Genomic DNA, 17,496 nt, shown 5'->3' on the forward strand with positions numbered 1-17,496 from the left:
AGATGAACATGAGCGCTTAAATGCTGATTGCCTTATTGCATAAAAATTGCTCCTATATAACTCCTCTTGCTTACAGGACTTTCACACAGGATAAGCTTATGAAGGAAGGCCAGAAAAATGTGTAGGACCTGTGTTTGCAAGCCCAGTTCAAAGGGCCACACAGTTCCTGACCTTTCTCAGGTCTGGCTGATGTTCAAGGTACGGGTGGAGAAAAAGACTTTCACGCACATGTGCCCTGATCAGGACCTGTGGCCCAGCCAAACTCAGCCATGCTTGAATCTTTTTCTCAATCAAGGCCAGGTTTCACACATTCTCATCTCAGGGGCAAGAACGCCCTTGCTTTCAACCATGCCCTGAAGAGGACGGATTGGGGTGGCTGCGTGGGGAGCGTCTATTTCCTGAGGAACCCCCAAAACCCTCTCTGGGATATGCCTACCTCCCAGAGAGAAGAACACTTTACAACAGACAGACAGAGCATACGCACAAACAACAAGGAACTGTCACAAACAGTGAACATAAAACTTTACACAAACCCCAATGCAAACATGTACTCACGCGTGTAGCTCTTTCCTGGTGCACCAATACCATATAAACTAGCTTTTTCTCCACTGTGAACCAAAGCAAAAACCAGTATTCCATCTGCTTAGGAAGCATTTCCACCAACTGCTTTCGCAGGTGGTTCAGCCGGTGCCAATCAATGATGGGGCCAGTTTAAAGTGGCAGCTCCGAGTCAGGTTGGACCATGCTGTTTTACACAAAAATACCAAGCGCTTCCGTGACAGCCCCGCAGGCGCCACCCATGGGGTAGTAAGCCGGGATTTGGAAATCCCCGTGCTTCCTGGGTGCCCGTAACGAAGCCCGCATGCTATGAGGTTCTAAACCAGATCCAATCACTTTGACCCACCTGTGAAACGGACGACATGGCCAGGATCCGTGCTCCCACAATGGGGAGAATCTCGGCCGAACTTACCATCTCTTCCTCCCAGGATTAAGGGTTCAAATCCCATGCCCCGCCTTCATCGCCAAATTGACAGAATCTCGGTTTTCAGTTTGTGAGGAGGAAATAAAAACTCGGCTTTGTGGTGAGGAGGAAACGTTTCCAGCCTCCGCTGCTTTATTGTCTGAAGCCCCAAGACTTCCTGCAGGAGACTAGCGATAACGCATCACTGGGCAGAGGCAAACTCGGCTGCGAGGTTTCAGTACAAGCACACGCATTCCATACTCTCCCGGTCACGTACACAGGTACAGAACAACGAACGGCAGGACAATGAGAATCTGAGACCATCCTATATAGAACGGATAAGGAACATCAGCCAAACACACAAATGACCGGAAGATGACAATATTTCTAATCGCAGTGTATGGACATTTTGTTGAGTAAATTCCAGAAACTTGAACCCAGCCCCGGATCCGCTTAGACATGTAAATTCAAGCTATTGAGAAACCATTCCTGAAATCATAAGCTCATCTGTTATATTCTGTTATCAGGAATTAGTTATGAGTTATGAATCTGCACCTTTCTGCTCGGGGCTAGCTAACTAAATACTTCTTGGTAAACTGTGAATTCCTGAAGGGACTACACAATCTCATTGCAGCATGATTGTGTATTCAACCAAATGGAATACTAAATTTTTCCTGTCTGCTCTCGCCCATAGCCACAGGGGAGAAGAAGGTTGAGAAGGGAGGGGAAGGAATGCCATTTTCTTAAGGCAACACCAATATTAAACAGTGACTTGGCTTGCAAAGCCAGTGCTTCTGAGAAAGAGTGCGGGTTTGATTTTGTAAGACAAAGGCACATATAAGCAATGGTTTTCTGCCAGGATTTATCCACATTTCCCCAACACTACACAAAAACTGGGAGCACATAAAAATCCTCCCTGCCCCAGGCTGTCTTCCCCATTTCCAGTACTTATGAACAGGCAGTGTGTTGGTTGCTGGACATGCAAATAGTTTTGAGGAGAGTGCTCAGGAAGAGAGGAACAGCTTCTACCCACATAAAATGTCCTTACCCACCGAAATCCTGAAAACAGACTGAGCAGTGAACACACTACTCAAGTAGTTCTACTCCCCCTATGATAGTGAAATATACATTTCTATTTAAACTCTAACACCAGTTTTAAAATTTGCCCCTACACAAAAAAAATCCCATTTCAGCGCATGTTTTCACTGAGCTAATGGGATGAGGCTGCAATGCAGAGAATTGGCCACTGGAGGGCACCACTGCGATGGTAATCCGCAGAGAGCAATGCGTGGTAGTGGCCACAGGAGGGCAGCCTAGAGCCAGCTCTGGAGAAAATGGGCTGCCCCGTGTGGCCAATGCCATGTACTGCAGTCTGCACATTCCCTTAGGCTGGTTAACATTTATTAACACTATTTATTATTATTTGCATTTATATACAACCCTTACGCCATCCAACATACATACCATATTATACATTACATGCCACCACCATATGGAGCGCCCAGGAGGTGGGGCCAATCTTAAGGCCAGCGCCAGAGGACAACGTACGGAAGAAATTTCTAGGAGTTACCCAGCACTTGAAACAGCCGGGGCAGCCCAAGATACGTTGCTCCTTGAGGCAAAAACATGTTCCCTCCGCCACGGTTCCCATGAGCAAAAGTCACCAGGGGTGGCCAGGAGAACCGTCCTTTGGCCTGGTTAACAAGGTACCGTCGCTTCCTCCACCTGAAGGCAGCTGGCTAATCACACACAGGTCTTTCTTGTCAGGATACTAGTCCTCATTGTGCTGCCAGCCATCTGAGACTTCACTGTTCTTTTGTCCACCCAGCAAGGAAATGTTGCACTCTTCTCCTTGGATTCACAGCAAGCTTACTACCTTGGGTATGTTTCTGAGGGACCCAGCTGTGTTTAGCATAAGAGAAGATCGAGAGGCAATGTAGGGCAGTGGTTAGAGCAGGGGTGCTGAGCCTCTCTCAGCCTGAGGGCCGGAGTCCATGCTGAAGCCGCTCTCTGGGCCTCATTCCAGGGATAGGCAAGGCCAGAGGCCAAAGGAGCGGGGCCAAGATGCACGAAATGCCAGCTGCTGTAACTTAAAGCTCTCCGGAAAGCAGCATTCCAAGTTTTGGGAACGCACGGGAGGGGGTGGCAGAAGCCGAGCAACTACCACACAACCGGGAGTTGTGGGAAAGGCAGTGGAGCCAGGGAAAGGCGGCTTGGCCTTCTCAAAGCTCTCTCTAGCCCGCTGAAGGTGCCAGTCACCAAAAACTAGAGCCAGGATCCAGGTGACAGTTTCAACCTGAACAGGGAGAAGCGTTACGGCATTTCTAAGCGATCTTCTGTGTGTGGAGGCAGAAAAGTCCTACTCGCAGCAAGCTCTCTTTCCCAGCCTGCATCAAGGCACATAAATGACCCACATGCAAATGGCATGCAAAGCGGCTGCTTCTTTGGGGCCACTCCAGTCCCCACGCAGCAGGCGGCTGGGGAATGGGTGCCGGCGAGGTCGCTTCCCATCGCACCCCCCTTCCCGGCGCAGCTGTGCAGACGGCGCCCTGCCCCGGCTTCCTCCGGATTCTTTGACCGTCTTGCCCCTGTGCCCTGCAGCTGCTGCATGGACCAGATCCCGGGGGAGCCGGAATCCGGTCTGTGCTGCCCTCTCCTGCCCTCCGGAGCGTCCCGTCCCTGGGAGAACAGGAAGCGAGGCAGCGGATGGGAACCAAAGAATGGGAGCATCAGCCTGGGAGAGCAGCCGGGGCTGCAGTGGCCGTGGTTCTCTGAGGCGGCCCGGGAAGGGAAGAGGTGGGCGCAGTCCCTGGCCGCATCCACCTGGTGTCCCACTTTCGGAGAACGGTCCTCCGGTGGGGAGACTGGCAGAGGCGGTCCTTGCTTCAAGGAGATGCCCGGTCCAAACACCAGGATCTGGGCGGATGGTGCGAGCTGCGAGGTTTGGAGGGCCCTCGGTTGAGACCACCCCCTGTGGGTCCCCTTGACCTCCCAGGATACTGAGGGCAGGTAGCGGGGTCATTCTCTACACCTGTCCAGGTGCAAAAAGAGGCTTCTCAGTTCTTCCTTCCTTCACCTGTCCTGGAGATGCCGGGGGCTGAACCCAGAACCGTTTGCTGAGCTACAGCCCCTCCCTGGAATGGGCAAAGAGTCCCATTCTCTCCAGGTGTTGGATCAAGATCCCTCTTCTCTGACGTCAGACCCTGGTTCCATCCAATGCTTTATATCAAGGCAGGTGGGCTTCAGTCTCTCTCTGGGGTTTCAGGCAGGAAATCAAAGCATGTAGGAACTCTGGAACCTTCTGCAGGCAGCCACCTAAGATTCCAGTCCTCATGGAGGCAGGTGGAGCCCCCGGGCTCACCACGGGGCACCTCTCCCCCAAGCCAAAGGGGACAGAAAGGAGAGGGAACATAACTCACAGACAAAGGTCAATGACAGCTTATAACCTCGGCTGAATCTGCAGGAAGGCTGGACCTCAACCTCGGGAAGAGAGGGCCCAGCTGTGCTTGTGGGTCAGCTTGGCTCGTGGCCTCTGGAACATGGAGCGGGCCCAGGGCGTGTGCCTGCTACGGGGACCAAGGGGATGAGCTCACCAGAATCTTCCAGGGCTGACTCACCTCCCTGGAGCCTGCCTGTCACCCACATCCACCTGGCTCCAATCACGCGCTCCAAATGTCTTTTTCCCACAGCCGCTCTCGCGCACCGAGACGCAGAGGTACAGCCTGCCTCGTGCCCGAGAGCTGGCGCCGTTTCCGCGGCCTTCAGAAGGTGCTTGGCAAAGGCCCTTGGAGGGACTCGCGGGAGCAAAACAAGCAACGGGTTAAGAGGAGCGAAATGGAGAACTTGCCGCTGTGCATCTTTCCTTCCAGCGAGGCAAGGCCTCCAAGGATCTGCACAGGGACGGGTATTCGTTAATTTGTTTGTCAATGTGCTGGCGCTGCCGCTGGCCAAGTTTGCTGACGGCAGCGAAGGGTTTCTGGTGGTAAGAACAATCAGGGCTTGCAAACGGCTTCGGACGGATCTGCGGCGGATGGAAACGGATGCACGACGATACACGCGCAAAGTCAACCGTGTATGCACGCTGACGAGAGGCAGCCGAACCAGGCTCGCGGTGGGCAGCACGGCCGAAAAGGTCCGCCCGGTTTGCAGCTAGTGGCGGGCACAGTGCTAATTCCACATGAGATCTTACCGGGAAGAGATTAAATACCACTTTCCCAGACTCCACTGCACTTGCTGGGGTCATCGCACAGAGAGAGCCAGTGTGGCGTCGTGGTGAAGAGCGTGGGACTGGGACTCAGGAGATCTGGGTTCTGGTCCCCGCTCGGCCATGGAGCCGACTGGGTGACTCTGGGCCAGTCACAGAGACTCAGCCCAGCCTACCTCACAGGGGTGTTGTTGGGGAGATAAAATGGAGAGAGGGAGGAAGAAGCGGCTGTAAGCCAACTTGCAGGAGAAAGAGTAGAAATAGAATAAATAATACATATTAAAATAACCTCCTTCTTTGGAGTCACAGGTGCAACCTGCCCCTGGCCCTTGGTTGAGCTGTGACCGACTTAAGTCCCTTTGATTTCAGCACATCGACTCTGAGCACACAAAAATCTGTTGCTGATTTGTGAATCATCCCATGCCTTGCATCAGAGCGCCCACGTCAGCTTTGCGCATGCTCAGAGGCTGTACTCTCAAGGGTCGCTTTGTCCTTTCCCAGCCTTTACCTCCATTTCTTGGGCCGAGTCCTCGCATGTTTGGAACTCGAGCAAGGCCTTTTGGCTGCATCCCTTCCCTCCACCCCTTCGAAGCGACGCAACTTGAACTGCGTACGCGGAACATTTTTCCCGAGGATGCCAACTCTGCTTGCCATATGTTTTCTCGGTCTCGGCGCTTGCCGTCATCTGCAGCTTAAATCAGGTTGAAGTACTCTGGAGCGGAGCTGCCATAAATTCTTCCGTTGGTGGACCATCCCTGAGAGACCGCCTGGGAGGACAGGAACAGAGCCTTCTTGATAGGGAAAATCACATGCGCCGCGATGGCTCTCCAACGTCAGCGGAGCTTTCCGCCGCTGCTCTGGAGGGACACAGGCCGCACGGCCCAAAGCCTTTCCCTGGGAAGCCCAAGCCCCCGAAAAACACCAGCCCGAACGGGCCATGGTGCTCCCACATCACGTCTTCAGCGCCGCCCCGACTTTCGTGCTTGCTTCTCCTCCGTATCTGCTCCAGGGATGGATGAGATCACGCACCCCAGTTCCAACTGTATGTCACACCCATGTGAGGTTCTGCCCCAGTTGCGAAAGTCTGAGAAATGAACCCAAAAGAAAAAAACCTCCCTTTCCCCCACCCGTTCAGAGCTGGCATCATGACGCCTAGGCTTCGCTCAAGTTTCTGGGTGTGTGTCACACACTGGGTCGTGTGAATGGTGTAAGCAGGGAAAAAGAGAAATACGGTGTTGGGTCCGGATGAAGGGATGCTTATTATGGGCACGTGGAAAGCACCGGGGCGAGCGCGTCCTGCCGGGCTCACGTCCCGATCGTCGCAAGGGATGCATTCTAAGCGCAACCAGATTGGGAGCCGGGCCAGAGTTCGACGCATCCAGGCCTGCCTGGGCCGTGCGCCACGCTGGCGCTGGGGGTTTGTTTGTTTGTTTCTGCTTCTTGTGCATCCCTCAACAGCTGCCAGCGATTCCTTTCCGCAGCCCAGAAGCAGGCTGGGATTAAATATCGCTGGGGATCACCTCTTCCAAGCACGTCCTGGGCCCTTTCTGAGGCCACAGAAGTTGGCGGCTGGGGGAGAACTTAAACTCATGCAATTTAAGCCCCGCTTAACCTCAGTCAGGAGACATCCTGCCCCCCCGCCCACGCAGACTAAGCCCGACCCAGTTTTGTGTGCCGTGAATCCTGCTCCATCCACTATTTCTCCTCCGAATCATTTGCCCAGGATCAGTTTCGGTTACTTCTCAACCGGAGACTCACACAATTTAGCCTCACTCAGCCTAAATCTTGCCGACCACCACGCAATGCATCCCGGCATCATCTCACCCAGATTAAACCCTGTTTCGCTTCGTGCAAATGGAATAGTTCAGTTTCACACCAATAAAACTCCTTGGCCTTGCTCAGATTAAAATCCTGATGACTTGGCCTCCAGCTTCTGGCAGAGGGGAGGTTGGTTTTGCCCAGCCCTAACTGGACATGCCGGGAAGTGATTTGTGGAAATGCTGCCTGGATGGTACAGTCCTCTTGAGAGGAAAGAAGTTTCTAGTCCTCATGGTTCTGAAAAAGGGGCTGATTTCTATAAAAACATAGGAAACTATCCTACACAAGCTTAGACCATTGGCTGGCACAGCCGACAACAATTCCACTGAGTCTTGGACTGGCTGCAGAGAGGATCAGACACGGATAAAAACCCTAGAATGTTTTGTAGACAAAACCCATCCGCTACCAATTAGTGTGAACTTATACGACCACAAACAACCCACAGCTCACACCCCAGCGACAAACCATGGCTCCCTTTCAAGGCTGTCTGTCCTTCACAAACCGTGAATTGTTGGTGAGGCTGAACAGAGCAATCCAAGGATGCTTGCCCAAAGCAGGAGCGTCTCAGGTTGTGAGAACCCGCTCATCTGGGGTGGGGCAGAGCTGGTTCCTCCAGCCTCACATTAGCCTTAATTGCTGGTTTGTCTCCTTCTCCCCGCTCCCACCCCACAAGAAATTTCCAGCTTTTGGCTCCATGAAGCCCATGGCTGGGGATGATGTGTCAGGACCACACCCCTGGGGGCATTGCTAATGTTTGAAAGGCTGGAGCTTTCTCTGGGCTGGACACCTTGGGAGAAAGCCAACCTAAGTTTGCGGAAGTCACTGGCAGAAATTTCATGCGAGACCCAAAATATGGGGGGAGATGCAGAGCTGGGAACATCTGTACAGTGGGGCAGGAGACGGAGCCCACTCTGGGATTCTGCTTCGGAGCGACGGGAGGTTTCAACTCTGGTTTTAGACACCACTGGAGTAAGAATTCCCCGGGCCGTGCGTGGGTTGCCCTCTTTCCAACCCCTTCCTATCAAGCTGCACAACTGGCAGAAATCAGCAAGCCAAGTTCTCCCCTCCCTCGAAACTCCACATACGGGGGGAGCAACACCTGTTGGATTTCTGCCTGCTTGTGTCGAAAGACGTCTGAAGCCCTCAAGGGGGGGCATGGCCTTCTCAAATGGCTGGTTGAGTGAGGTTGAATGGGCTTCCTTGAGCCCCTGAACTCTGTAAGAAATAAAAGGAAGGAACGGTAGCCGTTCTTCGGGTCTGTATAATTTGTGCAGTGGACCCTTCGGGGCCGGTTCGGGACGGAGGCGGGGGGGCAGCTGCGGGTGGGATGTGGGTCTGAAATTGCCTTGTGGCCTCCCATTAGGAGAAAGCCTTGGCCCTTTGCCGGGAAGCGGCTGCTGCCCCCAGGGAGAAATGAGGGGGGAGAGAACGCCGTGTCCGTGCCCAGCCCAGGTTGCTCATCTCCTGCTGGCTGGGGGGAAATGATTTCCACAGGACCAAGGCTGGAAAGGACCCAGGAGTCCTGGACTCCCGCCGCCAAGACCACCCCCTCCTCTGCTCTGAGCAGGGGAGAGATAAGCCCCCCCGTGCCACTGCCCACGGAGACCGCCAGAGAGAGAACTGGCCCAGCCGCCTTGCGTCCTCCCTTCTTGGACCCCCCTCAAGTTGCCAAATAGACCCGGGTCGCTTTTCTGTTTAACCGTTAAGCGGCAGGATTCCCTCCCCGCGTCCCCATCCCCATCCCCTTCCCCGGGCTTTTGGGCACAGCCCCCCGGTCCTTGGTAAGGCTGGCAGGATGCAGCTGGTACAGCCCCAGCCCAGAAGGGGCGTGCACAGCTGCCCCTGTTGGACGCATGCCTGTCCTGCAGCAGTTTTGTAGCTCTTCAAGGAGGGCATTCTGCTTCTGGCCGTCCAACAGCACCCCAGAGACCCTGACGGCCGCGAGGCACAGTAATTAGAGTCTCATTCTAAAATGAGACCCGGGTTCAAATCCCCAGCATGCCATGCTCACGGGCTGCTCTTCAGCTGCTCGCTGCTCTCAGCCTGTCCTACCCCACAGGGTTGTTGTGAGGATAAAATGAAGGGGAGCCGGCAGCTCCATGGGAGTCACCTGCAGTTTCTTGCAAGAGGCCAAAAGTGAGGATATACCATGCAATGCTGGAAGCTCTTTGCCACGTTTTCTGCGTCTGCCCACAACCTCCGCCTGTTCCCCAACGGCCTGAGCTCCGCGGAATGGAGGGCTGATGAGGCTTGCACTGAAAGGGGGGGCGAGGCAGCGCTGGGAGAGAGACCAGACACAAACCAGGCCAGCTGTGTCTCGGGCTGAGCTCCCCAGACCTCATCCCACCCGCTCCGTAACAACAACAGCACGTCCGTCCGTCCGCCCGCAGCAGAAAGCGGCTTCTTGCTCCCGACCTCGCCCCGGCCCTGGGCCAGAGAGGGCGGCCAGGCCAGCCAGGGTGGCCTGCAGCTGCCTCCACCCCGGCTGGAGAGGGAGAGACCCGGGGGGCCAGCCCAGGCTGGAACCTCCCTGGCCGCGCGATGCTCTAACCGCTAGGCCTCGCCACCGCCCGGGCGCGCAGGCCCCTCTCCGTCTGCCTTTAGCAGCCCCCTGAGCTCCTGCCACGGGCTGGCTTCTGAAAGCCGGATGCTCTTCCAGGCACAGCAGCTGGACGATGGTGGGTCAGTGGGCAACCTTGCACAGCGGAGGTAAACCACACCTGTTGAAGTTCTGCCATCGTGGAATCCTAAAAGCCTGCCAGGAGGAGGAATGGGTTGGCAGTTCTGCAAAGCATGGCACCAGGGGTGGACGGCTTGCATCTTTCCAGCTGTTCAGGCCTACAATTCCCCGAACCCCGGCAAGCTCAGCCAATGGGCAATTTTGTTCATTTTATTTATCTGACGCATTTCTATGCTGCTCTTCAGCCCCCAATCCCCTCCCGCCCGGCAACCAATTCTTACAAAAGAATCAGTTAGTCCAGGCTTGTGGGTTTGAAATCTACAAAGACACGGCACATGAGGAAAAAGGAATGGGGAGGGTAGAGGAAAAAATTAGAGTCTTTCAGCAGGGCCCCACTTCCCCGTCATTTCTCTCTCATCTCCCTCAGTGCAACAGCAAGACAGGCTGCTAATAGTAGCAGAATCGATAGGAAATTGTGCTCAAACGGCCACAGGGGCACCATTTGCTGACTCCTGTCCTTCAACTCTCTTTTCTCCTCCTCCTCCTCCTCCTCCTCATCATCATCCTCATCCTCAATTTGGGGAGGAAACCTAGTGACGCCATGTCTGACACATGTTCCTCCAACCACTAGGCCTTCCCGCTGCTGGCTAGGCCCTGATAAGGAAACCTGGGTGTCCTGGTTCCCAGGCCTGGCCCACCCTCCCAGCTTCCTGGATCGCGCTGCCTGTGTGTGGGCCGGATGGCGCACCACGCCAGGAACGCCGAGCGGCTTTTAATGCGTTCTCCAGTTTCAGGAAAAAGGGGAGGGGGCAGGGGGCCGGCACTCTCCATGCAGGAATCAGCTCCCCCAAATTGGGGCAGAGCGGAGGGACACCCCCGGTCTCAATTGTGTCTCCATTTGTGTGTGTGTGTGTGTGTGTGTGTGTGTGTGTGTGTGTTGGGGGGGGTTAGTTGCAGCTGCAAAAACCCAGAACGTTTCCAGTCCCCCTGGTGTCCCATCACCATCTCCAAAAGGCAGGACAGAACAGGACAGCAATCTGCATACCATCTTCATATGCACTCTTTACATGGCTAGAGGCGCCTATCGAATTCATGGCTAGCATTTAAATAAAAACACCATATCTAGTGAGAAGGTTGTGGCCCGTGACTTCCAAGGAAGGAAAGTCTTTTCGGGGACTGAAACTCTGCCAGATAGTGAGGAGAATCTTGAGCTGGAGGGGCGGAGGGCCCATATTCTTATTTAAATTAGGCCTTGATTTTGAGCCACGAGGACTAGAATCTTACGCTGTCTTTAGTTCAGTGCTAGAGGAAGTGCTTGGATACAGACATTCCCAGATTCAACTTGTACTGCCACTGCTGTGCCTCCAGTTAGAAAGGATGGGAGGTCAACGATGGGAAAGGACCCGTTTTCCTGAAAAGTGGGTCATTCTGACTAGCTAAGCCTACAACACAGGGTGCAGGACCACTGCCAGCCCCAGGTCCAAGCTCTACCTTGGGGCCATACCCTCCAGTGGGTGGGGCTGAGGGGGAGACGGGCAGGGCCAAAGACAGGGAGGCATGGCCCCAAATACCAGCCCTTTGGTCTGAAACCCCTTCGCGCCAGCTGAGAAACCCTTCATGGATTTCCTCCTTTCAGAACCGCGCAAAACCTGGGGGAAGACGCCTGGGGAAAAAAATCTAGGAAATCCCTAAGGACCTTCCGGGACCCCAAGAAGACCAGCCTTGGGAGCCCGCACCCCGAGTCAGCAGCTGCAGCAGCAGTGGAGGGCTCTCTCCCTGTGGCATTTCTGCCTGGCACACAGCTGCTGGAGAGCAGGGAAAGCAACCCGAGGTGGACCCTCTTGGCGTTGAGTCTGCAGGCTGATCTGCTGGGGGCACCGGGACTGTGTGGGGAGGGGGCCCGGCACAGGCCGCCCCATCTGTTCCTCATTAAACGTCGCCAGGAAGACCGCAAATTCCAGAGCCTGCGATTAACCCCTGGTGGGCCATGCGCAGCGTCAGCAGATTCCTGCCCGGTGCCCCCTGCTCCCCCTCCACCCCCGTTCCCCCGGGGAGAGAAATGCCCCACTCTCCCCTTATCTTCCTCTGCCTGCCTTAGCACCAGTCCTGAATCTTCCAGAGAAGAGGGGGTTCAGAAGGGGGACGGGGGTAAATGCAGAGGAGAACAGCCCAGAAACGCAGACTCTTAACCTCCAACCACAACTCAGGTTTCTTTAAAAAAATATTTCAACTTCCGAGAGAGAAAAAAGCACAGGGGTTGACTGGAGAGGCTGGGAAAGCAGCGCCTGGCCCCCTTGCCAGTTCTTGCAAGCTGGATGTTCGGGTGATACTCTGCACCCCGGTTTCATGAAGGGCCAGCAACGGGGTCCCCGCTTCACGGGGACGTTCTCCTTCTAGGGCTGCAAAGGGTTAACTTTTTGGATTTTGCCGGGGTGCCCCACCGCCTCCCCCTCCCCAGCCCGTGCAGTCACCACACCCATGAAATGGGAACTCCAGCCAGAGATGTTTGGACTGAGTCACGCAGGCCCAAAGAAAGGGAATATTAAAAGGGTGGGGGGGCTGGCCTTGCATGTCGTTAGCTCACTGCAGTCACCTTTCCCCACAAGACTGCTCCCACCCTGGTCCCCAGCACCCCTTGTTTCCGTGGCCTGGTTTTAGTCCTGGGCTACACGGTGGGGCACACAAAAACCTCCCGCATGTCTGTAACCCAGCTGAGAAGAGCAGCCGAAATGTGCAGCCCAGCAACAAACAGCAGGTTCTCTTCATGGGTTGTCCGTGGTTAACAAGCCATGGTTTGTTAGTGCGGCTGAGTTTAGACAGCATAACTCACACGCAAGGGTTCAGTGTGGGTTGTTCTTGAAATGTGGGTTTTCTTTTGGCCTGAACCCGAGCGCTCGACAAACCATGGTTTGCTGTTCACCAACACACACACTATAACAACCACCGGAAGAGAACCTTTGGTTTGTTGTTAGGTTGTGTACCATGGGTTGCTTACCATCTATCATCTATCATCTCAGCTGGGTTCGGACAACACAATGAACTCACATTTCAGTGACAACCCACAGTCAAGCTTATTGTGTTGTCCGAATGCAGGTGAGGTCTGGGATTAGAAGAGAGCTAATTTCTTAGTACAAAATGTACAATTTCTCTGCAGGTTTTAGCTCCAGCATTTCAAACAAGCCGAACCCTGCAAAAACTGATTTCCAGAGGACTTCCCGTGGACACGAGATATGCAAAGCACCAAGTTTAGAGCAAGCTAACACCCCTTTCCTGTAAATGTAGCATAGTATAAACTCTGTCATGGAATGCAGTTCCATGATTATTCAGTTCCTAAACACCCACTTGGCAGCCTGGAGAAAGGAGAGCTGAGAGCTGATGCTGGTAATTGGAAGGTTACGGCCCCCAAAAGCCCCTTTATCTGCAGCTGGGGCTAAAGATGGCACTGCAGGGCAAGGTTCCAAGGTGGGGGGGGGGGATTTCATTCTAATTTCTTTAGAACTGTTAATCTTTAATTATCTCGAAATTCTAGGGGCTGCCTGAGAGATGCAAACATTTCCCCAGCAGTATTTGTCTCCGGGGGCATTTTCCAAGCAACTCCACCCAACCCCATCCCCTAAATGCCCACACTCTTTCACTGGCTCCCAAGCTCCCTCCACGATGCGTTAGGGCTCAAGGGGATTTGAAGGAATACATTCCAAAGCTCCTCTTCCTCCCAACATGAAACAGGGAGTCCTGCCCCACAGCCCAGCCCGTCACACCTGTCCTTACCGCTTAATCGAAAAGCATCCAGAGGAGGGAACAGAACTGAGGACTCTGAACCAGGTGCAGAGCTCCTCTCGGTAATTCATCTTTTTTTCAGAGATTCCTGCAGGCCATTTTCAGAGATTCGGACACTCTGCATGCATATTTTCAGCATTCTGAGACTTTAGTCTGGTTCCATCAGCTCTGGAACATGCAAAACAATAGAAAGACCACCTCTAGGCATGGGCAAATTTCCTTCACACTCCTCCACTTTATTCTTCAGCCTGCTAGTCCTCATTAATACCTGGAATGGCTGGTATCAGGCCCTGGGAATCCAGAAGTTCAGTCTCTCCCCTTCCCTCAGCTAATCAGATACCCCCAACCCTTCCCTCCAGTAGTTTCTCCCCTCTTAATCCAGGTCAGATAACACGGATTAGATGATTGTCAGGCACACAATGCAAACGTCTTTACCCCTAAATATGGAGTCCAGCCCTTCCCGTCCGCTTCTCTTCACCCGCTATCATGTGTGGGAAATTCTTCTGCAGATGGAGGCACCCGTCCATTTTATTGAGCCACAGGGAAAAGCACCCACACAAACGCACACACAACAGGAGATAAGTGTCCCCATAAAGGAAAGCACATGAGCAATGACCTCAGCCTCGCCTTCCACATCTCCCCATCTTCCCACCTCTTTGCAAAAGCAGAGACGCTCCCCAACGAGGGGAGAGGCGCGCGGGGGGGGGGAGTCCACTCCCTTGGACGCACGAGTCACCCAAGTCACATGCCCACATTGGCTGCAGTCTCCTCGGAGGGCTGCCCCCAGGGCATCGTCCTTGCCTGCGGAAGGGGCACGGACGCGGCACCCGCACGGAGCAGGCCCCATCCCAGCCGGGGCCTCGTCCTCGCCGCGCCGCTCCAGAAAGGGCCCAGCCAGAAAGAAGGGCGTCAAGTCTTGTCCTGGGTCGTGGTGCAGAGGAGAGCAGCTGTGCGGAGGCTGCCCCAGATGTGCTGCTCCAAAGGGCCTCCTCCCGCCAGCCCCTCGGACAGCTGGACCAGGCTGGGGGGCTGTTGGGATGCGCTTGGTGGCCCGGCCTTCCAGATGCTTGCTTCTGAGCTGCCCTCTGCCAGCCGATGCCTGTGCGCGCGGAGGCTGTGCGCCGCTCGAGGGCTCCCACGACTGTGTGCACAGTGCCAGCAGCAAGGCCCGGATTCAAATCTTGACATCTCGAGGGTTAGCAGAGAAGACCCCTCTGCCTCCGACATGCTAACCAGCCTGGGGGGCACAGAACGGCTGGATGAAGGGCCTGGCAGCTTCCTGCATTCCTAATTCAATCAGCCTTTTCTTAAGAACACTGAGGACTAGAATCTTGGCTTCATTTTAGGGGACCAAAGGGCCACATCTCAGCAGCGGAGCCCCACTTTGCATGCAAAGAGGTCCAAGTTCGATCCCTGATGTCTGCAGGTGGGACTGGAGGGACCCCAGGCTGAGGCCTTGGAGAGCACGGATCACATGAACTGAAGAAACGACAGAGTCTGAAATTTGCAGCACCAGAAGCCCCGGCTGCACCCAGGGCCTTGCCCTGGCTCGCGAGAGAGGGAGGAGCTCTGTGCTGTAGCACCGCAAAGGGTCCCTTTGTCCCGGTGACCATCTGGACTCCTTCCCAGCCCTGGCCCGGGTTCCGTGCATCCCACCCAGCGATGGGGGCGGGGAGGTTCCCCTGCAAAAGCCAAATGAGGTCTCTGTCCTGGCAGGAGATGAGGAGCGTTGCGTCCCGGCCAGATCGTGGCGCCCAGCAGAGCGTCCCGGTGCGGTGCGGTGCGGGGGGGTCCCCACCGTGGGGAGAAGTCCGTGCGGCCCACGCGTCCCCGCCAGCCGTCCGGGCCCTGAGGCGTGGGGCCACCCCGCGGCTCAGACGCTGGTCCGGCACGTGGCCGGCTGCCGGGGCCGGGGGGAGGGCGGGGGCGCGCCTTTGCCCGCCGAGCTGATCACCCACCGGTAGCACTGGGTCACGCTCCGCGTCTTGGCCTGGGCCGCCCAGCGGGCACAGCAGGCGATGCCCAGCGCCAGCAGGATCACCAGGAGGACGCACAGCGGCACCACCAAGGCCAGCGGGAGCCACCGGTCGTCCCTGCGCTGCCGCCCCAGCGCCTCCTCCGGGGCCAGGCTGGGGGGGGCCGGAGTGGGGAGCAGCGCCCGGACGCCCCCCACCACCGCGCCCTGCTCCCCGCCCGAGGAATCCGTCGGGGGCGGCGGGGGGCCGGCGGTGGGAGCAGAGGGGGTCCGGGGCGCTCCGGCCTCTCTCCCGCCCGGGGTGCTCGGGGGCTCGGTGGAGAGCCGTGGGGCAGGGCTGGGGTCCGCGGGAGGGTCCGAGGCCGTGCTCAGGGCCTCCGGCGGGAGGGAGCTCGCCTCCGGGGCGGCCGTGCTGCGGGCCAGCTGCTCGGGGGTCCCGCGGGGGCCCGTGGGCGGGGCGGAGGGCGGCAGGAGCTCCGGGGCCGTCCGCGCCGGCGAGAGGCGGTCCCAGGCGACCAGGCTGTGTCCGCGGTGCTCCGTCAGCCGCCCGGGGTCCGCGGCCGGGTCCGGGGCGCCGCCGGGGGTGGCGGGCGGGGGCGGGCGCGCGACGGGGCGGCAGCTGATGCTGTCGGGCTCCAGCTCGTAGCCCTCGGTGCAGTAGCACTCGAAGCCGCCCACGTAGTTGACGCACATCTGCTGGCACACGCCCGCGATGCGGCACTCGTCCGTGTCCACGCACTGGCCCGCGTCGTCCTCGTCCGAGGGGCTGAAGCCCAGGCGGCAGCGGCACACGAAGGAGCCCTCGGTGTTCTCGCACTGCTGCTCGCAGGGCGCCTCCCGCGCGCACTCGTCCACGTCCAGGCAGCGGTGCCCGTCGGCGCCCAGCTCGAAGCCCGCGGGGCACTGGCACCGGTAGCCGCCCTCGTGCGCCGCGCAGCCGAACTGGCAGGGCCGCCCGCGGCAGGCGTCGTCGGCCGAGCACGAGTGCCCGTCGGGCAGCAGGAAGTAGCCGGCGTGGCACTCGCACGCGTAGCCCGAGCCCTCGTCCAGGCACAGCTGCTGGCAGCCGCCGTTGTCGCCCTCGCACCAGCTGTGCCGCGCCGCCTCCTCGGCGCACAGCGGGCCCTGCCTGGACCAGGCGGCCGCGCCGTCCTCGGCGCGCAGGCACAGCAGCGACACGGCCGGCCCGGCGCCGCCGCACGCCACGGCCGCCACCGAGCCGAAGGGGACGTAGCGCAGCGCGCCGCCCGCCGCGCCGAAGGGCGTGCTGTAGCTGACGGCGGCGGCGCCCGGCTCGTCCGCCAGCGCGGGGCACATGCCGCGGAAGGCGAAGCGGCACAGGTAGCCGTCCACCGGCACCGTGCACGCGCCGTCCAGCCACTGCAGGTCGCGCGCGTCCAGCACCACGCAGCGCGGCGCCGCGCACCCGGCGCTGCCCGGGCCCCCGCCGGCGCCGGCCGCGCGCGCCCAGTTGGTGTAGGCCGTGTCCTGCTCGCCCGTGGTCCACGTGAAGCCGCGCAGCGGGCGCGCCGGGAAGCACTGGCGCGGCTGCCGGTGCAGCCCGATCCAGAAGAGGCGCGGCGCCTGCTCGCTGGCGGCGGCGGCGTCGCTCCGGAACAGCTGCGCCACCTGGGCCGCGTCCTCGGCGTGCTTGAGCGTGGCCAGGTTGCCCCCCAGCTCGCGGCAGCCGTGCCAGGCCTCCAGGAAGGTGCGCCGCTGGAGATAGGCGACGAAGCAGCCGTCGGGCGCGCAGACGGCTTGGGGGTCCTGCGAGCCCCCCGGCAGGGGCCAGGCCAGGAGCAGCAGCGCCGGCAGCAGCCGCCGCATGGTGCCTCCGCCGTCGCCTCCCTCTTCCCGACTGCGCCGCTCACGTCCAGCGCTCTGACAGCCGCCGGCGGCCCCCGTTCCCGTCCCCTTTCCCATCCAGCCGGGTGGGATGGATTGGGGCGGGGAGGAGCGCGCCGCGGTCCCCTCCTCCTCCTGCTCCGATCCACGCCTCCCTTCCCTTCTAGGGCTGCGAGCTGAGCCCCTGCCACGGGAGAGGGGTGTGTGTCCGCGGGGCGCGGGCCGAGGAGGAGCCC

At 57.8% G+C, this 17,496-nt stretch overlaps 1 protein-coding gene and 1 long non-coding RNA gene across 4 annotated transcripts in view; both read right to left on the reverse strand.

The window, feature by feature from the left end:
• Positions 1-15,203, reverse strand: part of LOC123032549 — a 35,406-nt gene extending 20,203 nt beyond the window's left edge. Inside the window, exon 1 of one of the 3 annotated variants that reach the window (XR_006416496.1) lies at positions 13,432-15,203. This is a non-coding gene — a long non-coding RNA (uncharacterized LOC123032549). Of the gene's footprint in view, positions 1-904; positions 1,330-13,431 lie in introns of those variants that run through there. The other 2 variants (XR_006416495.1, XR_006416494.1) reach the window with 2 other exon arrangements.
• Positions 15,204-15,313: 110 nt separating this feature from the next.
• Positions 15,314-17,338, reverse strand: CD248 (CD248 molecule). Its single transcript, XM_044448363.1, has one exon. The coding sequence runs from the start codon at positions 17,336-17,338 to the stop codon at positions 15,314-15,316; it is 2,025 nt and encodes a 674-aa protein (XP_044304298.1).
• Between the last annotated feature and the right edge of the window lie 158 nt (positions 17,339-17,496).

Source organism: Varanus komodoensis, unplaced genomic scaffold (genome assembly GCF_004798865.1).
Source record: "Varanus komodoensis strain SLA01 unplaced genomic scaffold, ASM479886v1 scaffold55, whole genome shotgun sequence".
Classification (NCBI taxonomy): Eukaryota; Metazoa; Chordata; class Lepidosauria; order Squamata; family Varanidae; genus Varanus; species Varanus komodoensis.

Excerpts from the sequence above, each read along its gene's own strand:
- CD248 (XM_044448363.1), bottom strand. The coding sequence starts at position 17,338 with ATGGGAAAGGGGACGGGAACGGGGGCCGCCGGCGGCTGTCAGAGCGCT.